The sequence below is a fragment of the Delphinapterus leucas genome, chromosome 2 (assembly GCF_059928025.1).
Source record: "Delphinapterus leucas isolate spDelLeu-1000000601 "Yukka" chromosome 2, BTC_Dleu_Yukka2, whole genome shotgun sequence".
In the NCBI taxonomy this organism is placed as follows: Eukaryota; Metazoa; Chordata; class Mammalia; order Artiodactyla; family Monodontidae; genus Delphinapterus; species Delphinapterus leucas.
In genome coordinates this window covers 63,118,442-63,142,788 of record NC_143130.1, presented here as the reverse complement: position 1 = coordinate 63,142,788, position 24,347 = coordinate 63,118,442, and the positions used below count along the sequence as shown (strand labels likewise).

Below are 24,347 nucleotides of genomic sequence, written 5' to 3'. Positions count from 1 at the left end.
GGATCGGGGCACGAACCCGTGTCCCCTGCATCGGCAGGCGGACTCTCAACCACTGCGCCACCAGGGAAGCCCGGCCTACATATATTTTAACTGCAGTTTTATAACCTGTTTAGTGATAAAGCTATACTGACAATATATTACTTCCAATTTTTTGTAGTTAAATATAGTGTTTTTTGGGGGGCCATAAAGGAAATAATCCAGCCTCTTTTGAAGGCAAATGCTCGCAGAATTTATATTTGAACAACAAACATTTGTTGAGTACCTTTACATGTGACTAAGATCGTGCCTGGTGTCAAGTGGTGTGTGCTGCTATTCTCCTTGGTCTAGAGACACTGTTCTCAGGCGAGAATGATAAGTGGGAAGAAGATGCCAGGGTTAGAAACAAACATAAATCTTCTATCGTTGTTTATGATTTTTTGAAGTGAGAGTTTTGCAAACTTTTGAGTTAGGTATTTTCTAAAAAATAGAAAAGTACTAGATCATCAAAAGAAACTGGGCACAGTTTAGATTTCTTTTGAGATAGTTTGATCCCTGTACATGCATTTTTTTCTTCTCAGTGGAATCTTGATGGAGAATTGTTACCATCAGGACACAAAATACGTTGTGAAAAAGAAAATAACCCTGAACATCTAGACATAGTGTTTTGTATCAGGTTAAAGCACTGTGATAACACAGAGAAAATAAGAAACATTTTCCTCTGCCAAAGCAAATCTGTCACTTTACAAGCAGGGTGTTGCCTTTTGAGGTCACAGTCCACATATTTGGCTTTTTCATGGTGACTGTTGGTCCCAAGTTGCCCTTCCTACACAACCTATTCAAGCACTGCTTTTATTATTAGTAAACAGATAACTGCCCAAGTAAGAAACTTCTGGACTAGTGCCAGAAATAAGAGTTAAAGTAATCCAATAAAATTTGGGAGTACTTCCTTAGTGTAGAGTACTTTCCCAAACAATTTCCTGGGACACTAGGGTACTACGAAACAGTAAAAGGTAGGCAGGTGTGTATGAGGTAGGGGAGGAGAAGTGAGGGGGGGAACTTCCTACTCCATTTAGGAAGCCACATGATATATATTTTTTCACTTACTTCTTAGTGATTCTCATGGAGGTTATATCAGAAAAGAGGAATTTTATGTTTACCAAGAGGGAAATGAATTTTGATAAAGCAATGCTTTTCACAGTTTACTACATGTCACTGTATTAGGCATCAAAGACACAGAGGTAATTAAGATTAAGAAGAAATTCTTGTCCTTTAGAGTTCATAATCTATTGGGGCATAGAAGGGTAAACAGTAAAAAAAAATTGCAAAGGCTGTAGTGGCTGATGTGTATAAAGTTACTTACTTACTTATTTATCTATTTAAATATATGAGAAAACAGGGAAGAAATACAGATGAATTATATAGATGGGGTGACCAGCTAAGATAACTGCTAATGACCGTAGTGAATTCACAGAGCATTCGAGATCTGAAGGAAACAGAAATTACTAACTGAGTAAATCCTGAGAAGGAACACTTAGCTCAGGGTACTTACATGTTTAGAATCCAGACTCATATTCAGAAGGCAGATGGTATTCATTTCTAGTTCTTAAACAAAATTATTTAAGCCTGCAGTCTGAGAAAGCTATATATGAGGAAGCAGAAGCAACAAAGGTCTCTAGTATCTTGACCCAAACAAAAACTTAATAGTTAACAGTTCTAGGGCAAGGGTCCTTACTGGTTCAAGGAACATTGCTCCTCTATTTTCTTATGTTTTACACTGCTTTCTTCAGCTCAAACTTACAGCTGTGAAACAACACTGCAAAGAAGAGATGGAAAGGATGTTCTTTTCTGCTACAGTCAATAATTCCCAAACCTTTTACCCTTCCAAATCTGATGAATACTAAAAGTAAAAGATGATGTTTAAGGAAAGTCAGAGATCACTTATAAAAACTATAGTGTAATAAAAGGAAATAGATCCCAAAGGTTCTTCATTTTAATCAACTTTATTTTAATCAATCAATTTAATTTAATACAAAGTAAATTCTCTTCCTAGGAAGAATTCCTAAAAGAAAAAACAGAGAGCTCTGTATAGTAAGGAAGTTTTCTTTAGTCAAAAGTTGAAGACAAAAACAACAACAAAACAACAAAAAAAACGTTAGCTGCAGTGAGTCAAAGGCAGTTAATGGAATAATAAAGTGAAATTCACAGTTTTTCTCACAAAACAAATAGGCACAATTGCAGTTTAACAGAACAGTTTAAACTGAAAGAGAATATTTAAAACTCAGATTTTGCTGTATTTTGCTTTTGAAATTCACACTTTTCCCTACAAAACAAATACGCACAGTTGCAGTTTAACAGAGCAGTTTAAGGAAAGAGACAAAACTTAAAACTCAGAATTATTTTGCTATATTTTGCTTTTGAATCCTAAAGCTGATAATGCTCAGGACTTCAGAAAGTAAATCAAATAGCCACAGAATTCAAACTTGACACATTTAAAGCTCTAGAAGACCAGTTTCCCAGGAACATTTTTCCTTTAAATACCCTACCCAGTATGAAAAGGCTTCGCCCTTCATACACAGACGGCAATTCCAATCGAGCGCTTAGATGTTATCTTCCTGGTTTACAAGCTACTGATTTTGTTTCCGTTGTTTCTAGGTGAAACAAAACCAAGTTTAAAACCAAGTTTAAAAATAGACAAATGGATAAAGAAGATGTGGTACATATATACAATGGAATATGACTCAGCCATAAAAAGGAATGAAATTGGGTCATTTGTAGAGACATGGATGGATCTAGAGACTGTCATACAGAGTGAAGTAAGTCAGAAAGAGAAAAACAAATATCGTTTATTAACGCATATATGTGGAACCTAGGAAAATGGTACAGATGAACCGGTTTGCAGGGCAGAAATAGAGACACAGATGTAGAGAACTAATGTATGGACACCAAGGGGGTAAAGTGGTGGTGGGGTGGTGGTGGTGGTGGGATGAATTGGGAGATTGGGATTGACATGTATACACTAATATGTATAAAATGGATAACGAATAAGAACCTGCTGTATAAAAAAATAAATAAAATAAAATTCAAAAAAAAAAAAAGAGCAATAGTAAAAAAACAACCACATATTAGCAGTAACTAACTGAGGAGTAACCAGACTAAATCACCTCAGGATTCTTGGTGTTTGAGTGTGTTTACTAAAATATGACAAAATTTGTATTTCCAGAGTTGCCTATTGCTGTTGAAAGGCTCACCTAGTCCAGTAAGGCAGGACTATGTCCCATGGAATAAGAATTTGCAGAATGATTTGTTTTGCTCTTCTTTCTACCTTAAACGCATTCACTCATGTGTGGTAGAAAGTACTGTGGAGAACAGAAATTCACTACAGGACCAAGTAGAGGCATTATGTGACTCCTGCTTTCAATACCCTGATATGTAAAATGGTGCTAATAATACCTTCTCTACTTAACTCAAAAAGATATTGTGAGGAGCAAATAAATATTTCTTTATATTATCTGCAAACAATAAAATAATGTAAAAGCTATTTTTGCTAATTATGATACAAAGTTTTCAATGAAATATTTATGAGAAAGTATATTACACATATTGTGATACACCATATTAACAAATTGAAGAATAAAAACCATATGATCATCTCAATAGATGCAGAAAAAGCTTTTGACAAAATTCAACAATGATTTATGATAAAAACTCTCCAGGGCTTCCCTGGTGGCGCAGTGGTTGAGAGTCTGCCTGCCGATGCAGGGGACACGGGTTCGTGCCCAGGTCCGGGAGGATCCCACGTGCCGCGCAGTGGTTAGGCCCGTAAGCCATGGCCGCTGAGCCTGCGCGTCTGGAGCCTGTGCTCCGCAACGGGAGAGGCCACAACGCTGAGAGGCCCGCGTACCGAAAAAACAAAACAAAACAAAACAAAACAAAACAAAAAAACTCTCCAGAAACTGGGCATAGGGGGAACCTACCTCAACATAATAGGGGCCATATATGACAAACCCACAGCAAACATCATTCTCAATGGTGAAAAACTGAAAGCATTTCTTCTAAGATCAGGAAGAAGACAAGGATGTCCACTCTCACCACTATTATTCAACATAGCTTTGGAAGTCCTAGCCACGGCAGAGAAGAAAAAGAAATAAAAGGACTACAAATTGGAAAAGAAGAAGTAAAACTGTCACTGTTTGCAGATGACATGATACTATACATAGAGAATCCTAAAGATGCCACCAGAAAACTACTAGAGCTAATCAATGAATTCGGTAAAGTTGCAGGATACAAAATCCATGCGCAGAAATCTCTTGCATTCCTATACACTAATGATGAAAAATCTGAAAGAGAAATTAAGGAAACACTGCCATTTACCATTGTAACAAAAAGAATAAAACACCTAGGAATAAATTTACCTAGGGAGACAAAAGACCTATATGCAGAAAACTATAAGACACTGATGAAAGAAATTAAAGATGAAACAAACAGATGGAGAGATATACCATGTTCTTGGATTGGAAGAATCAACATTGTGAAAATGACTATACTACCCAAAGCAATCTACAGAATCAATGCAATCCCTATCAAATTACCAATGGCATTTTTTACAGAACTAGAACAAAAAATCTTAAAATCGTATGGAGACACAGAAGACCCTGAATAGTCAAAGCAGTCTTGAGGGAAAAAAGCAGAGCTGGAGGAATCAGACTCCCTGACTTCAGACTATACTACAAAGCTAAAGTCATCAAGACAATATGGTACTGGCACAAAAACAGAAATATAGATGAATGGAAGAGGATAGAAAGCCCAGAGATAAACCCACACACCTATGGTCAACTAATCTATGACAAAGGAGGCAAGGATATACAACGGAGAAAAGACAGTCTCTCCAATAAGTGGTGCTGGGAAAACTGGACAGCTACATGTAAAAGAATGAAATTAGAACACTCCCTAACACCATACACAAAAATAAACTCAAAATGGATTAAAGACCTAAATGTAAGACCGGACACTATAAAACTCTTAGAGGAAAACATAGGAAGAACACTCTTAGACATAAATCACAGCAAGATTTTTTTTGATCCACCTCCTAGAGTAATGGAAATAAAAACAAAAATAAACAAATGGGACCTAATGAAACTTCAAAGCCTTTGAAAAGCAAACTACAAACAAGACGAAAAGACAACCCTCAGAATGGGAGAAAATATTTGCAAACGAATCAACAGACAAAGGATTAATCTCCAAAATATATAAACAGCTCATGCAGCTCAATATTAAAAAAACAAACAACCCAATCCAAAAATGGGCAGAAGACCTAAATAGACATTTCTCCAAAGAAGACATACAGATGGCCAAGAAGCACGTGAAAAACTGCTCAACATCACTAATTATTAGAGAAATGCAAATGAAAGCTACAACGAGGTATCACCTCACACCAGTTAGAATGGGAATCATCAGAAAATCTACAAACAACAAATGCTGGAGAGGGTGTGGAGAAAAGGGAACCCTCCTGCACTGTTGGTGGGAATGTAAATTGATACAGCCACTATGGAGAACAGTATGGAGGTTCCTTAAAAAACTAAAAATAGAATTACTATATGACCCAGCAATCCCATTACTGGGCGTACACCCTGAGAAAACCATAATTCAAAAAGACACATGCACCCCAATGTTCACTGCAGCACTATTTACCACAGCCAGGACATGGAAGCAACCTAAATGCCCATCAACAAATGAATAGATAAAGAAGATGTGGTACATATATACAATGGAATATGACTCAGCCATAAAAAGGAATGAAATCGGGTCATTTGTAGAGATGTGGATAGATCTAGAGACTGTCATACAGAGTGAAGTAAGTCAGAAAGAGAAAATCAAAGATCATATATTAATGCATATATGTGGAACCTAGGAAAATGGTACAGATGAACCAGTTTGCAGGGCAGAAATTGCGACACAGATGCAGAGAACAAACGTATGGACACCAAAGGGGGAAAGTGGCGGGGGTGGTGGTGGTGGTGTGATGAATTGGGAGATTGGGATTGACATATATACACTAATATGTATAAAATGGATAACTAATAAGAACGTGCTCTATAAAAAAATAAATAAAATTAAATTAAAAAAAAAGGCACATGCACCCCAATGTTCATTGCAGCACTATTTACAATAGCCAGGTCATGGAAGCAACCTAAATGCCCATCAACAGACAAATGGATAAAGAAGATGTGGTACATATATACAATGGAATATGACTCAGCCATAAAAAGGAACGAAATCGGGTCATTTGTAGAGACATGGATGGATCTAGAGACTGTAATACAGAGTGAAGTCAGAAAGAGAAAAACAAATATATTAATGCATATATGTGGAACCTAGGAAAATGGTACACGTGAACCGGTTTGCAGGGCAGAAATAGAGACACAGATATAGAGAAGAAATGTATGGACACCAAGGGGGGAAAGTGGTGGTGGTGGGGTGGTGTGATGAATTGGGATTGACATATATACACTAATATGTATAAAATGAATAATTAATAAGAACCTGCTGTATAAAAAAAAGTATATTACACATATTATAGTTATATCAAAAGAACGGATACATAAGATTGGAAGGAAACACACCCAAATGCTCAAAGTAGTAATGTTTTAGGATGATGAAATTATGAGTAATTACTTTCCAATCTTTGTTTTTACTCCCTAACATTCAGTAATATGGTTGTGTTACTTTAAAGAAAGAGGAAAGTACCATAAAAAATCACAGACCTTTTAAACTTCAATTTTAATTTCACATGCAATACTTTCTTTTTATGAATACACTTTCTTTTTAAAACTTTTTACTACACATAGAACTAAAATTCCCTTTGACCAGACTCTTCCCATTTTCCTCTCCAGAAAATATACTACCTTATTGCTGAAAGGAGCCTTAGAGATAATTTCTAGTGACAAATTCATTGTCTCGCTCTCTCAAATCAGAATGAGCCCTTCAGGACAGAGAAGAGTAAACATGTCTAGCAGGAAGAGTATGACAGCACAGTTTATAAACTTTGTGTTTTATATTAAAAAATTCATTTAAATTCTGCATTCAATTTTATAAAACAGTGTTTATTCTAATGCAAAAATAAATGTTTGAAACTATAGGAGAGCAGGAAAAGGATAATGTACTCTCAAGACAACAATATATTTCCCTATGAATGCATTACCATGTGGCACAGGTTAGGTTCATCTTCCTGACAGATACCTGACAACTTTCGATACTGAGAGAAAAAGAAGTGCCGTGACTTCCTTCCTACTTCTCTACCATACAGCAATAGAATGAGTAATTGTTATTATTGGCTAGAACTACAGGTTAACTCAATTTATATCCTGTTAACCTTCCAGATAAAATTACATGACAATACACTGCAAATATCATACAAAAATCCCATTTAATTATGGGAAAACAGACCATGACCATGAAATTAATATGGTTTGGCATTTCCTTAAAAGGTTTAATTCTGAAAACTACAACATATCTGAGGTTGATAACTGTACATTCTCATGGCACTGGTAGGAAAAGTAACAAGCTGTTTATGAGTAAATAGTCATTTTACTTCTTGCTAATATATCTTGAGATATACCTCAAATATAGTATACTTGATCCATCTCTAATTCCACTGTCATCACTTTTCCTTCAGAAATTTGACTCCAAATCTGGCTTATGTGAAAAAGCTCATCATTACAATGTTTTCCCACGGAAGCATTTTCTCTGGAGGTATTTATTCTTATTACAAAGTCTCTCCAAATATCTAATTTGACTCTTTGTGTTTAGTAACATTAGAATATTTAAAAGACAAAATTAGTAACTTAAAATCAAGATGTACCAATGTGAGCTATGAGGAAGAAGAACAACTGCAGTTTTCTACAACAAACTCACTCAAATTTGGGGGGAGGAAGAACCAAAGCATTTCAAATTTTTGATAAAGGATTATGTGCCATGTAAACTACAGGGAGGTAACCCGAGGCAGTAGGAAGTTACTTCTGAGCTGAAGTCAGGAAGTCTGAGTCTGAGTTCAGGCATGACACCAACTAGCTATGTCTTCTGGGATCACGAAACCATTCTGGCCTAAGTTTCTTCATCTGTTAATGAAGGACAAGATCAATTCTAAATTTGTTTAGATGTAAGACCATGACAGAACACCATGAAATAGTACTGTTAATTAAATGATATGAACTAGAAACAACTTTACAAACTAGCAGAAAATAGAAATATATTAAAAGTTCACTATGAACTCATAACCATGAACTGTACATACACAGACACAGAGTTCTCTAAGCACAGGATGCATTTCTGAATTCTTCTGTTAATATTTATTTGCTATCTGGGAGGGAGTCATGGTTAATATTGCAGGCTCTGAAATCAGACTGCCTGAATTCAAATCCCACCTTTTATTTTTTAGTTGTGGAACGTGAGCAGGTTAGTTAATATCTCTGAAGCTAAGTTTTCTCATCTGTAAATGAGGATAGTAATAGTAGATACTATGGGAGTTATTTGAATAATCAATCAATCCATGTAAAGCAGGTAGTATGGTGTCCATCACAAGTAAGAGCCTAGTAACAATGATAGAAGTAATATTAGCACACACATATTGAGTGTTTACTAAGTATCAGGCAGTATTCTAAGGGTTTACATGTATTACCCCATTTAATCCTCACAACTACCACATGAGATAGATACTATCATTAGCCTCTATTTTATAGTGAACAAACCGACCCATAGAGAGACATTAAGTAACTTGCCCAAGTTAACTGTGACAGTCATTATTATGGCTATTCACAAATATTTTAGCTCTCCTTTCAGGAAGTGTAAGATTACACTTCCTCACAACCTCTGAAATTAGGCAAGGTTGATGGAACTCACAGGGTCAACTCATAGTGGCACATGATACTTCTAGGCAGAAAGTTTAACAGTCCAAAAGCAATTTTCCATGTTTCCCTTCCCCTATTACAGTGCTCATGAAAGTTTATATTATAATGGAGTTTACATCAACATGTTTGCCTAAGTGAACAAAAACAGCATAGCCCCCCTGTTAACCCACTTTGTACAAGCAGCATGAGTGAGAAAAAAAGCCACTGAGATTTTGTAGTGGTTTTGTTAACATAGCAGTAACCAAGTATCCTGACAGTAAATTTCAGATTTAGTATCATAATTATCTACTTATTCACAGCTAATGCCAAAAGCTTAAGAATTAAAATATGGGAGAAAATAGTACAGTTCTATACATTTATTTCTTTTTTTGGTGTATGAACAAATGAAAGTTTACCATTATCTAATTTAGTATTGTAATTCAAGAATGATTGCTCTGGGGGACTTCTCTGGCCATCCAGTGGTTAAGACTCCCTGTTTCCGCTGCAGGGGGCATGGGTTTGATCCCTGGTCAGGGAACTAAGATCCCCACATGCCGCATGGTAAGGCCAAAAAATTTAAAAAAAAAAAAAAAAAAAAAGAATTATTGGTCTAAATGTTTTCATGACCTTGGGCTAGACAAAGACTTCTTGAAGAGGAAACAAAAAGCACTAACCACAAAAGAGAAAAATGATAAATTGCACTTAACTAAAATTAAGAACATCTGTTCATCAAAGACCATGTTAAAAGAGTGAAAAAGTAAGGCATAGACTGGGAAATTATATTTGTAATACATATAATTCCCTAAAGACTCATATTCAGAATATGTACAGAATTCCTAAAAATCAGCAAGATAAAGATAAATGAGCCAATTTAAAATAAGGCTAAAAATAAAATAAGCACTTCCTAAGAGAGACTATCCAAATGATCAATAACCATCAAAAAAGAAATACTACAACATATTCAATGGCTAAAATAAAAAAGACTGACAATACACAGTGTTGGCAGGGATGAGCAGGAACTGAAATTCTCATTATGTTGCTAGTGGGAATCTAATGTGCACAGTCACTTTGGAAAATTGCTTGGCAGTAACTACTAAAATAAACCTAAACCTACCCTATGAAACAGCAATCCATTCCTAGTAACATATCCTAGAGATATGAGTGCAGGTGTCTACCAAAAGACATGTAAAGATTGTAGCACAGTTATTTACAGTCTCAAAGTGGAACCAATCCACATGTCCATCAACAGTGGCATGGCTATATTATGAGACATTCCCACAATGACATTAGTGGAATATTACAGAGATTGAACTACTGCTACATGTAGCATGGATGAACCTCATAGACACAACGATGAGCAAAAGAAGCCAGACCCACAACAGTAAGTATTCTGTGAATCTATTTATGTGATGTTTAAGTATAGGTAAAACTATTTTTTGGTGGCAGAAATCAGAATAGTGATTATATATAATAGGGGGAGAGAGGGTACTGACTAGAGCCTCCTGAAGTGCTGGAAATATTCTCAGGTGCATATATACATAAACATTCATTGACTTGTACATTTAAGATTTGTACACTTTACTGTATATACCGCAGTTTTAAAAAGTTAAAAGAAAAGAGAAACGTTGGTCATTGGTTTAGGTAAGAATTCAAGGATTGGAAGATCTCACAAATGTCACTGGGTCCAACTACACATCCAATGCTCAGCTCCCGACCTGAATATCTCACTTGGGGATGTCTACTCCCACTTCCAAATAGCTCTGACCACTAGAAGGTTTTTCTTTTTTCCTTATTTTGGCTGAACCCTGCAGCATGCGGGATCTTCGTTCCCTGACCAGGGATCAAACCCGTGGCCCCTGCAGTGGAAGCATGGAGTCTTAACCACTGGACTGCCAGGGAAGTCCCTAGAAGGTTCTTCTTTATAATGAACTCCAAACTTATCCCAAGGAGTTTCTATATGAGATTTTCATTCTACTCTTTCAGGAATATAGAGAATAAGTGTGCTCCCTTTTCTAAGTCATATACACTCAGTTATCCCAAGGCTTATCTGATAACTGCTGAGATCTCTTTCCGCTCTAAAAATTCTAGAATTCTATATTTTTATTAGTCCATATTTCTTTCATTTACTCTTCCTCTACACCTCTGTTGAACTTTACTCTTTCAACCAAAGTATTCTAATGCTCTGCATCAATCTGAGTAGATAACCAGCTTGTAGATTTTTACTCAAAATAATTTTAAATGTATGTCAATATTAACAGTATATATCAATAGCTGGGCACATCTGTGTGCTCACGAGAGCAGAAACGGGTATCTCTCAATGCTTAACACATTAGAATATCAGAGTTCCTCATGAAACATACTAACTCACTTGGATTTGGAGAGTGTTTACCACCAAATGTTTAGACTGGGAAGATGAGAAGTGTATTTCTTAGACAAAAAAATAAGTCAAGTCAATGGTGATTATTTTGACCTGTACACTGGGAATAAAGATAAATATATGGAAAGCACTGTTATGCCTAAAGCAATGAATCATATTGGACTTCATGAACAAACATAAAAGCACTTCCCTAACCTCAAAGAGCCAACTGGACAATTAATTCATAGAATTGTGTATGTTAAGGCATTAAAAAGCCTCTATAGAGTAAAAGTTTAGGAGATGAATGGAAAACCAGAATGAGATTTTTCTCACACTCAAGATAATATATGTTCTAGTAATATTCATAGAATTCAGTCCTTCTGTTTAAAAAGTTAAACACTAACACTTTGCCTATACGATCACTTCACATCTATGTTTGCCCATTTACTATTACAACCTCATATTCTTACTGTGTTGTCCTTTATTGCACAGAAGAGAACAATAATCAAGACAGACTCAAAATTATCTACAGATAGATTATCTGCAACATGAACTTTGTAAAAACAAAATGTAATTATTTCATGATTCTGGGGAAGTTTTGAGGAAGAATATGAAGTAATAATGAGGGACTTCCCTGGTGGCGCAGTGGTTAAGAATCCTCCTGCCAATGCAGGGGACATGGGTTCGAGCCCTGGTCCAGGAAGATCCCACATGCAGTGGAGCAACTAAGCCCACGAGCCACAACTACTGAGCCCGTGTGCCACAACTACTGAAGCCCGCACGCCTAGAGCTGGAGCTCCGCAACAAGAGAAGCCACCACAATGAGAAGCCCACGCACCGCAACTAAGAGTGGCCCCCACTCGCCGCAACTAGAGAAAGCCTATGTGCAACAGCGAAGACCAAACGCAGCCAAAAGTAAATAAATAAATAAATTTATATTAAAAAAAAGTAATAATGAGAAGGAAAACTTACTAATAGTAAAGCTTTTTTGTAATCTGCAAAAGAAATTATTGCATGGCTGTGCTTTCCAAGAGAAAAGGTACCACTGATGGTTTTATGGAGCTGGCATAGAAACAAAGATGGATTAAATGCCTGAAGACAGTGAAGGTCATCTATCAGACTGAGCCAGGGAAATCTTATACACAACTAAAGATTCTCATCAGCAGTAATGAACTGAAGGCTTATGTTACACACTTCTAAATGATGCACTGATTTTCAAAGTAGAAAACTAAATGAAGGATACCCAACTGAGTTTAGCATTTGACATCACACTATCAAAATTTTCTCAACTCCTCTGGAGCTACCAGCCTTCTCTTTTTATTCATCTAACACGTGGCACTTAAATTCTATCATCAGGAATTATATCAGTTTGTGCTATAAATTTTTTATGTAAGTATCTGTCTTCTCCATGGAAGACACCATGCTCTGGATATCCTTCTAGCTTCTTCAAGTTATTTTGGTTCTCTTAGCATTATTTTAACCTCTTTTGCAACAATGACTATTCTTTTTTCCTTCAGATATAAATATACTCTGTTCCTAAGAAAGAAAGAAATCAAAATTCATAATAAAACCCTCCATTAATTCCTATCCTCTGTTCTAAGCAACTGCCCATACATTTACCTTTTCTTTATAACCAAACTACCTGGAAGATTATTCTAGTCACTGCTGCTACCCAATCTGAAACACACAGTTATCTGGTTTCTTTCCCTAACTCACTCTACTGACTATTCTCAGATACCAGTCATCTCTAAGTTGCTAATTTCAATGAACACTTCTCAATCTTCAATCTCTTTGGTCGCTAACTGGTATTTGATGCTCTAAATGACTCTTCCTCTTCAAACTCTTCTTCCATTGTTTCCTATTTACTACCCTCTTATTTTTTCTCCCATCTCTTTAGCCATTTCTTCAGACTTTGGCCCTTTTCTCTCTACATGTTTTCCTAGTGATTTCTCTCAGTCCCAATGTTTCAGCAACCACTTATACTGATGACATCTAAAACCAACTCTCAAATTCCAGGCCTGTATCTCAAATGGCAAAGATTATCCTCCTTGGTGTGCCATAGACAACTCACACTTTACGCGTATAAAACTGAATCCATAATCTTTTCCTCGAAACCTGTTCCATCTCCCATGTTCTCTATGTCAGTTGAGGGTACGCTACTCTTCACTGAGGCTAAAAACCTGGGCGTCCTTTTCAGCATTTCCCCTGCCCTTCTCACCACGTGCAATCCCTTACCAAAACCCAGTTGATCCTGTCTCCTCTTCCATGTTTCCGTGATTACTGTCTCAGTTAAAGGCTTTATTTTTCTTGGCCTGCATACTCTAACAGTGTCCATCCTGCCTGTCCTTCCTGCCTCCAATCTGTTTCCATACAGCTGCCAGTGATCTTTCTAAAATACAAATCTACTTATGCATATCATTCCTTGTTTAAAATCATTCAAGAGGCTACCCACTGTCTTCCGGTGATTTTTACTTTTTTCTTTTTAAAATTCTGTTTGAAAGCAAAAAAAGTTATGCCTGTTTTGAATGCTTAAAGTTTGAATGTCTTACAGTAAGGATACATAATTTTATCATTAGAATAAACAATAAAACTTGGTCCCATAATAGTGAATGACCACCTTTAAACCAGTTTTGGGATCAGAAAAAGGAATTTTGATATGTTTAAATGAACTAGAACACAAAAAGTATAGTTATTGAAAACAATATATTAAAAAAACTAAGTCTTCTCTACGTTGAATTCACATCTTTGATACCCTCTATTTGTTCACATGAAACATCTTACAAATTTATCCCTTAGGGAATAAGATTCAGCTGACTTGCCAATAAGACTACTATATATAGATGACAAATAGTAAAAAAATGCAGTCCTGACCTTTTTTTTCTTTAAGTAAATAAAAGAACAGTAAACTCCAGGCACACCTCGTTTTATTGTGATTTGTGGATACTGTGTGTTTTTTTTTACAAATTGGTACATTGCAGCAACCTTGTGTCAAGCAAGTCCATCAGTGCCATTTTTCCAATAGCATTTGCTCACTTCGTGTCTCTGTGTGGCATTTTGGTAATTCTTGCAATATTTCAAGCTTTTTCATTATTATTATATTTGTTATGGCGATCTGTGATCTTTGATGTTGCAAAAAGATTATAACTTGCTGAAGGCTCAGATGATGGTTGGCATTTTTCAGCAATATTTTAAAATTAAGTATTGTATTATTTTTTAGACATAATGCTATTGCAGACTTAATAGACTACAGTATAGAATAAACATTAACTTTTATATGCACCGGGAAACCAAACGATTCGTATGCCTTGCTTTGTTGCCGTTATCACATTATTGCGGTGGTCTGGAACCAAACCTGCAATATCTCTGAGGTATGCCTGTGTATCAAATAGCTTATGTCCAGGAAATAAACAGTTTTTAAGAAAAGAGATGAAATAAATGAGTATCATAAGATTTAATGCTCAATATACATAACTACTTATGATGGAGCTTACTATTAATTTTTGAACTAGGAAGATAATTTTTCACAGTATCATATTTAAATACATGCTTTAGGTCTTGAAATTAACAGGTTAACAGATAGAGTAATTTCTAGTCTCTCCCATAACCCTTTTAATTACAGTATCTATGTTCTTTCCTGCAATATATTTCTGTTGTAATCAACTCTAAAATCCCTTGAGAGCAAATGCCATTCAGTATTATTATACATGCATTACCAAGTAAGGTAAGAGAAACTGTTAAACCAACTGAGATCCCATGATGCCAGTTAAATTTCAATTCTTTTTTCTAGGCTCTCCAAACATGTCAGCACTATTGTAGTAAAGTGGGTCATAAGTTTCGGGTGATGTGATTTGCTTGAAAGACAGAGAGAGCAGAGTGTAGAACAGACTATTACAGGTCACAGCAAAGTAGGTTCAGAACTGTAGCTACAATTTATTTATTATGCATATTTATTAAGTGCTGAAACAATAAACATGTAGCCCAGCAAACAGTTGAATACACCAGGTTAAACATGCCTTCCCTATCCTCTAAGAGGGCATAGTTTGAAAAAAAGAACAATTTAATTATCAATTTAATACCCAGGAGGAAAAAAGCTCTCAATCATTATAATGTATTAACTGCTTTCTAAAACAGTTCATAAATGATACACTACTGAACTTAAATCCACTTATTCTATTTGAAAAAGTGTTCTGAATTTAAAATCTTTGAACTCAAGCTTCCTATTGGATGATGATCAATTTTTAGATAACAGGATAGTGTCCTTGATATATAAAAATGATTGCTGTTTCACCATTGGTGAGGCATTTTCTATTTTTTAATAACAAGGATGCAATTATATCAACTCATCCTTAGTCTTCTACCTAGCCCCCTTGGAGCAGCAATATTTATCTAAAGGGCAGCACTCTAAGGTAGGATGCAAGTAGAGATCAATTCCAAATCCTATGCAGGATTATTTTATTACATGATGGAATTAAGCTACAAAGTAAAATTGAGTTGTAATTTCTAGTGTGATAAGGTTTTACTTATCTAAGTAAACATTAAACACTTTGCAGAACGGAATACAACTCTACGGATGGTGACATAGGCAGAGAATGTAAAAACCATAAACAGTTTAACTACCCTACTCTTTACCAGTGTTAGTGCTGTTAGACAAGACTGCTAAACAAGTAGAAGATAAATAACTAGTAAAGGCTGGCAGCTAGAAATATATAGTTAACCCAAGTCTTTCTTGGTACAATAAATGAATCCATACACTATCCTCGGTATCACCTATTGCTAGAGAAAGATTTTAATTAAACGTGAGGGAGAAGAAATAGGCCAATTAGAATTCTGCAGGTAGTTTGTTTTGCTAGGAAATAAATGGCTAGAGCTGACACTGTCTTTCTGGCAAAATAAAGCTGCTCTTTCCCCTTTCTAGAAATAAACATAAAAACCACTCCATTACATTTATTTAATATAGTCTCTAAATTGGCAATTCGCTTGAGAAGACTTTGCACATAATGGCAGAGTTCCCAGTACTTAAGTCTCCTTACCCCTTCTATAAACCATAATGTACCATATTTGTACATTGCTATAGTACTATAGGAAGAATTTCAATATTCCTCATATTCTTTCACTAGCTCTAGAGTCAGTGATTTACATTTCAAAAACTCAAGAAAGAACCCGCAGTAGCAACCAGAGGATTATGAAATTCAGAAACTTACTTAGTCATACCTGACAGCAGACATTTACAAATTCTTATGATTTATAAACTCCCAATTTCATTGACCTGAGAATAGCTATGAATGTCTGGTAAATCCACATATATCAATAAGTAGATGAAGCTTTAAAAATTATTTCACTAAGAATTAACAGTTTTGTTAAAGGCAGAATTAATAATAGCAATAATAATGATATGATGATGTGAGAAACCAGTCATTGAGAATTCGCACTCTTTTTGTTTAATTTCCTTTTCCCATCATGGCCCTCAACCTGATAATATGCATAAGAAACATTCAGCATGCTTTTTTCAGTTTATGGGAGAATTCTAAGTATGGTACCTAGACTTTAGAAATAAATAAGAATACCTCATTTACTATACATTAAGAAATATAAGTCCCTAAAACATTTTCTTTTCTAAAAAAATTGAAGTATAGTTTATTTAGTATTGAGTTAGTTTCGGGTATATAAAACATTTTCTTTTGAAATGAAATTTATGTCTAAAATTGGTAGTAAACATTTTTTTCATGAGTTTCAAGAAATCCTAGTGGCCTGAAAGCTGTCTCAAATTGTTGAACTTATAATTTTATACCAAACATACAATTAAGCATCTCATTTTACTGAAATTAGCTTAAAAACAATTAAAAATTTAATTAAAAATTAGGTCTAAGATGAAGAAAGAAAACACAAGCTCTCTAAGAAAATGTAGAATACTTTGTAATATCAAGTCATAATAGCTCTGTATATCTTATAAAACATACGAAGACATTAGTATTGTGAAATGTGGTCATTTTTGCCTTGTGATTAAAAGACAAGTCATGTACTTTGGTAACATTATGGCATATTTATATGACTAAAACAGCTAACAACCTTTACACAAACAATACTGTCAATCTCAGTAGTAAGCAAATGTAATTAGACCACAATTTCCTTTGTAGGGCTCTAATGTTTAAAAAAAAAAAAAGTAGTTCTAGAAAAGAAGATAAGTTGTTTAGCCAGGACTGCCACTGAGAACACTGCCTCTAGTTTCCAAGAGCTCCAATCTAAGAAATGCGGGCAGGTATATTCCTTTGCGGGGGCTTAAATAAAATCTGCCCACAACTGCCAGTTTAGCTTAGCACATAAAATATACATCACTGAGAAGACAGGCTAATCATCAGAAGCTGTCTCCAGGCATTACAATGATTACATGGTGCCTTTCTCAGAGAGTTATTTTGAAGAAATAAAGGATCAAACCAGAGGAAACAATCCCTCCACGCTCCCAGGGTACAGGGCACACCTATGAAACGGTTCCTGACCTATATAGTTTACCTACGGTGACATGCTATCTTTTCTCATTCATCATATATTTACCAAACACGTAATATGTACCAGGCACTTGGTTAAGACACCAGGACTACAACAGTGAACAGTCTCTGCTTTCAGGAAAATTATGGTTTGAGGTGAAAGATTAAGCAAACATACCAATAAATACAATTTTAAGTTGTGAAAACTGCCATGAAGGAAAAGAACAGAACACTATAGAAAAACAGTAGGAGATGTCACTTAAACAGGGGACCTCTCTGAAGAAGTAAAGTGAGAGTTGAATGTTAAGTACATTCCATGCTGAAGAACTAGGACTTGAGTAAGAACTTGGCGCTTTGGAAGAAGTGAAAGAAGGCTAGAGTGGGCTGGAGTAAAGTGGTCAGGAGACAGCAGCAGGGACTATACCCTGCGGAGACGTGGGGTTATCTTAAACATCTGAGTTTTCACCAAAGCGTAAGAGCAAACCTTTCAAGAATTCTTAAGAGTGGCATGATATGATATTTATGCTTTTTAAAGGATCATTCTAACTTCTATGTAAAGAATGGATTGATGGGTAGTAAGAACGAATCCAGGAAGCTACCATTGGGAAGCTGCTGCAACAGTCCACCACAGCGTGATGGTGGCTTAGAATAGGGTATAGCAATGAAGATATAGTATATAGGGTGGATTCAATATATTTAAGAGGTAGAATCAATAAAATTTTGTAGTGGTCTGAATGGTGTATGTGTGTGTGTGTGTGTGTAGTAGTGAGAGGTCTCAAGAATAATCCCAAGACTTTTTTTTCCCTTGTTTTTTCAATTTTATTTTAAAGTTTGAAAATTACAAAGACAGCAAATTCTTCCAGGCACAAATAACTTGTTTACAAATAAAAAGGGGGCGGGAGGGAGACGCGCAATTGAGCAATTTTCTATTTTATTAAAAAGAAAAGGGAGAGACGACTGTACAGGTTTTATCTCCCAGCTCCCGGGTGTGAAACGTAAGTACTAGCCCTAGATGTGTATATATACATATACACACACATACACACAGGCCTAGCTCTGTAAAACTACTTAGCAATTCAAAGTCGACTGCAGTATGTCTTACTGTCCACTCCCCGCCCTCCCCTTCTCCCCCATCTACAACTACTTCGATTCAGAAGTAGAGGTTGGGAGGTTTTTAAGTGGTGGGTGGCAGGGCTGGAGCGCCACCAGACTGCTAAGCAAAGCCCACCTCTTGTACAGGAGGAACCAAAAATCAGGGGTAAAGGAGAAAGGTCCTCCTAGGATACAATCCAATTGTGTGGAAAAACCCAAGTTTCAACAGGGCACACTGAGGCACTTGGTTGACTGACTCTCCACCCTTCCCCCAAAGTTTCTACTCCTGTTTAACAGGAGACTTTTGGAAGCCAGAGACCACCCTCCTCCACCAGTGGCTAGTTTCCAGCTGACTGAGAGAAGCCACAGTTTCTCGGACCGGCTGTCACTTCAACCTCCTCCACGTCCCTAGGAAAATAGGGAGGCCACTGGGGCAGACTAACAGAAGTGAGAAGGAAACCGGATTTGGACGCCCCACTGCTCACCACTGGGAGGTGGAAGTCAGCCTAGGGAGGGCTTTTTTCCACCTCCCTCCTTTGCTGTCCAGCTGCTGCCGCCCCTCTCCTCAGGGTCAAGGTTCTGAAACTCTCACAAGCAGTGCTCAACTTAAAGAAAACTCGATGGCCTCATAGGTACTCCTACAAACAGTCCAATTCCTGGGCTCCCTGTCATCTAGCCACAAGAAGCTGCCTTGCCCATTCTCCCCCTCCCCCCGACCCCAACTTTTACCTTCAGAGTGAACCAACCATGTAACTAAACAAAACACACAAACCCACACAAATTCCCTAACCCATAAGCAGATTAGTAACAAATTAACAAAACAAAATATAAGTACATTCTCATCATTACAGAGACGAGATTTGTTGTTGCTGTCCTTGCATAATTGGTTAAGGAAAAATGAATTATTCCCTAATTTCTGAGGAATACAAATTCTGTCTGTTTATAAAGTCAGAAGGGAAAGGGGCAAAGGGCTGCAGATGAGGATCAAGAGAGAAGAAAGGAGAAAAGTATTTACAGAAAATAGAAGACAGGCAGGAGTGTCCACAAGGAAAGCCTCATTGTCATTTCTTGCCGACCCTCTTGGCACTGGACTTGGCTTTGGGCTTCACTGGTTTGGCCTTCTTAGGCTTGGATGCCTTGACTGGCTTGGCTTTGACAGTCTTGGGTTTTTTGGTTTTCTTGGGCGTGGCAGCCGGCTTCTTCTTGGCCTTCTTGACTGGGGTAGCTTTGGGCTTCTTGCTTGGGGCTTTGGAGGCAGGCTTCATGGGCTTGGCGGCCTTCTTTGGCGTGGTCACCTTCTTGACTTCCTTCTTTGTCTTCTTGAAGGCCACTGACCTCTTGGGCTCGTCGCTCTTGGGCAGCCGGAAAGGCCCTGAGGCACCCACCTTTTGGTCTGCTTGAGGACCCCAGTGGTGACCAAGTGCTTGATGGACAACTTGATCTGGGAGTTGGCATTCTCACCCACCTTGTAGTGGCTCTTGATGTACTTCTGGATGGACTGGCATGAAGAGCCAGCACAGTTCTCTGCCTGGATGGCAGCCACGATCATGTCTGAATACTTGGGGTGGTTTGTGGACTTCTTGGAGGCCTTGGCCCACTTGGGCTTGGTCGCAGGGGTGGATGTGGAGTTCTCGGTCATGGTGGCCTGCCTGATCCTGCTGCTGAAGAAGGCACCTTCCAAAGGGCCAGCCCTCATAGGAAGCCGAGGAAAGCCTGATTCGGGATCTGCTCTGGTGCCTCTGGCTCCCAGGCCAGTCTGAGGCAGGTTCTTGGGGACCTTGCTCAGGTCGCGGGGCAGGGGGGGACTCGCTGGGCTGGGTCTGCATGGCCCAGCCCCGCCGGTCTGTTGGTCGGTCTCGGCGCCCGGGTCGGCCTCAGCCTCCTCTGCCTCCCTTTTCCCAGCTCCGTGTCTCAATCCCAAGACTTCTAATTGAGGTATTAGTAGATATTTATGAAGATAAGGTTTACAGAAATAAGACTGGAGATGTAGAATTAGGGAAAAGATCAAGAGTTTAATATTGAATATGTTCTTTTCTTGATCAGTATTGCTAGAGGTCTACATATTTTACTGATCTTTTCAAAGAGTGAACTCTTGGCTCTGTAGATATTTCCTATTGTGCACTTGTTTTCTATTTAATTAATTTCTACTTTTTATAATTCCCTTTCTTCTACTTACTTTGGGTTTAATTTGCAGTTCTTTTCCTAATTTCTTGAGAATGATATTTAAATCACTAGTTTTGGACTTTCTTCTCTTCCAGTATAGGTGTTTAAGGCTATAAATTTCCCATCAAGTATAGCTTTAGCTGATTCACATATATCTTGATATACTGTATTTTCATTACTATTCTGTTGCAAATGTGTCTTAATTGTGATTTCTTTTTTGACCAAATGGGTCATTCAAAATGTATTTCGGGGGGAGTTTGCTAGCTACTATTTTATAATCCATTTCTTACTTAATTGAACTGTAGTCAGATAACATATTCTGGATGAAATTTGTTGAGACTTGCTTTATGGTCTATCATAAGATCTACTTTGTTAAATGTCCCATGTGAACTTGAAAAAATATTTTTTTGAAGCCATATTACTGGAATTAGATATATACAAATTTATAGTTCTCACATTTTCCCTGGTAGAATGACCCTTTCACAATTATGAAATATTCTTCCTTATTTCTAGTTATTCTTGTATTCAAGTCTATTGTGTATAGAGGGTATAGTCCTCTAGGGAATGCTAATTGAGAGTCTGGGGTGTTTACAGGTCCTTTCTTCCTTGGAGGGACCTGAATTTTAATGTTTGCTTGTCAACATCATGAGATGGACAGAAATTCACTCTGCTTTATAGAGATTTTCTGCTTAGCTTGCTTAGCTTCTGCTCTGCTTAGCCTCTGACTCTGCAGCAAAATCACTTCTTGGTGCTTCCCTTCCCTACTAGGGTCTTGGCCCCTCAGTCCAGGCCACCTGGGGACACCTAAACTCCAATTTTTATGTACTAAGCCCCATGAGACTACTGGCTCTCTACTTCTAGCAGAAATCCTCTGCTAAATTTCATGGATTCTTGTTCTGCACCATGTATTCAGCAAATTCTTCAAGGGGAAAAGAGAAGCTTAGAACATCAGCATGCTTTTTTGAAGTTCCCTTGGCTCCACAATTTTGGTTTAAGTCCTGGCTGCCTCAGTAGGTCTCTGATGCTTTCCCTATTTTTTTTTTTTTTTGCGGTACGCGGGCCTCTCACTGTTGTGGCCTCTCCCGTTGCGGAGCCTGTGCTCCGGACGCGCAGGCTCAGCGGCCATGGCTCACGGGCCTAGCTCCGCGGCATGTGGGATCTTCCCGGACCGGGGCACGAACCCGTGTCCCCTGCATCGGCAGGCGGAGTCTCAACCACTGCGCCACCAGGGAAACCCTCTCTTTTCTTTTTTTAAGTCCACCCTTTCATGTTGTTCTCGGCAAAAGGATTAGTCTGCAACAACCTAGTCCCTCAGAGCCAGGAATAGAAGTCATAGCTTGGGTTCTCAATCAAAACTCTACTGCTTATTAGCTGTGTGACTTTGGCAAGTTATTTGACCAAACTATTTAAACATTCTGAGTTTCAATTTTCTCTTATGTAAATGAAAATAACACCATCTCATACGTGTTGTGAGGATGTGAAGATTAAATGTCTGTAAAATGTCTAGTAACAAAAACACTTTAATGAGGGCTTACTACATACCAGACACTTTAAATGGATTTAATAACTTAATGTAGATATAGTTACTATCTCCCATTTCCTTTTCAAGATCACATACTAATAAGTGATGGAGCTAGGACTTGACTTAAGAACATTTTTCTTACTAACTACTCAATATTGCTTCTATAATATTGCTTTAGTATTGTGCCTGACACTGGTGTGTGCTCAATAAATGTCAATTATTATGATACAGAAAATACAAATGCTTCAGAAATATACTAATCAGATAAGTTTTTCTACTTTTTTCCTTGATTTATTTTTCTTTTTCATTTTGGCATAAAGATACTTACAACATCTTTCAATATATTTTAAAAGAAGCTATTGTGAAAAATGAATGTCTAATAGCCTACTGAATGAATAGGTAATAATTTGCTTAACCATTATTCTACTGTTAGATATCTAGAAGGTTTCCATTTTTTAAAACAGAATAGATATCAGTGCCATTAACATTTTGTCCCTTTCACTATTTTCCTTACTTGAAGCATTTTCTCAGAATAAAATCCTATCAGTGGAATACTGGCTCAAGATATGAGCATTTTATTATTGCTGACACAACAGCTATATTGTTTTCTCAAAGAGTTGTAGTAATTGTGGTATCACTCGCAATAAAAATGAAAGGTTTGTGTCAAGAGAACATTAATTAAAGCTATGAAGTATAGGAATGAAGGAAGTGTGGAGATGGAAAGAGAAGGGAGATATAAATTTTGAGGCTATGAAAGAAAAAAGTGGAGTATCTGGATACTATTGATATTTCTTGTGAAGCAAGGGGTATTAGTTTCACTTAAAGGAGTAGGGATGGAAGAAAAGGGCTGGGCTTTGTTGAAAATTCCAAATGCTTAAATACAAATACACATATGTACACAACAAAATCTTTCAAGAGTAATGTTTCTATGATAGTTTTCAAAAGATCTGTGTCTTCCACCCCACCTCAATGCAATCTGGGATACAGATAAATACTATTTAGGTGTAATTTACAGATGGACTATCTGATACATTAGGGTTCAACCTGATCTTCAGTATCACTTCTTATTCTAACCTATCACCAAACATTTAGTAATCTGGTGTGTGAATCTTTATTATTGTTGTTTTAAAACACACAGAGAAATGATCTCTTTTAAGAATAACATATTAAATTATAAAAAATTATAATACAAATTACAAAACCACCACATAGATTGTTGTTTTCACTTAGCTCAATTTAGCAAAATGTACTTGGAAGCAGGAGGCCTATGTTCTAGGGCCCACTGTGTGACTTTATTTGGTGTGTAATTTTGGGCCTTAATTGTCTTATCTATATATTGGGGTATTTTATCTGACTAAAAGCCAGCATTAGAACATGGCATCTCGTTTTATATTCCTGATCTAAAATTTGTCTAGTGAGCATACTATATTGAATAAAAATGAAAGAATCTCTCTCCCTTCGCTAATATGTACTGTGCTTTGAATATCCCATTAACCTTGTTATCATGTTAGACTTGTTATTTTAAAAGTTACTGAAAAAAAAAAAGTTACTGAATACTTTGTGGGCCTCTCTGAGGGCCATTTCGTCTGTTCCTTCTACCATCAGATGACTCTCAATGTATATACTTAAAGGCAGTTGCTTTCCTACTACTACCTTCCTCCCACCTTGCTCCTATCATAGATTTTGGAGTAGTACGTACCTGTTCATCAGGGAGAAACAGAAAGGGCCTTGAAAATTTGGGCTTAAAGAGAGTCCTTCCTCTCTTTGTCTATGTGCTATAGCCTCCCCAATAAAAAAATAAAATAAAAAACCTTTCTCTGCTAACTGCTTCACTATGTTCATATGTAAGTAAGCGCCTGATCGTCCAAGTT

General features: G+C 37.0%; 2 protein-coding genes across 2 annotated transcripts in view; both read right to left on the bottom strand.

The window, feature by feature from the left end:
* The window catches only part of HMG20A (high mobility group 20A), a 69,435-nt gene that overhangs the window by 38,370 nt on the left and 6,718 nt on the right, over positions 1–24,347 (bottom strand). The gene's annotated exons all lie outside the window — the stretch shown is intronic.
* LOC149750158 (uncharacterized) lies at positions 1,325–24,057 on the bottom strand. The gene is given in 3 exon segments (XM_089906233.1): positions 1,325–20,178; positions 20,181–20,847; positions 24,034–24,057. Coding segments are annotated over 3 exon segments (1,017 nt in total). The 3' UTR covers positions 1,325–19,852.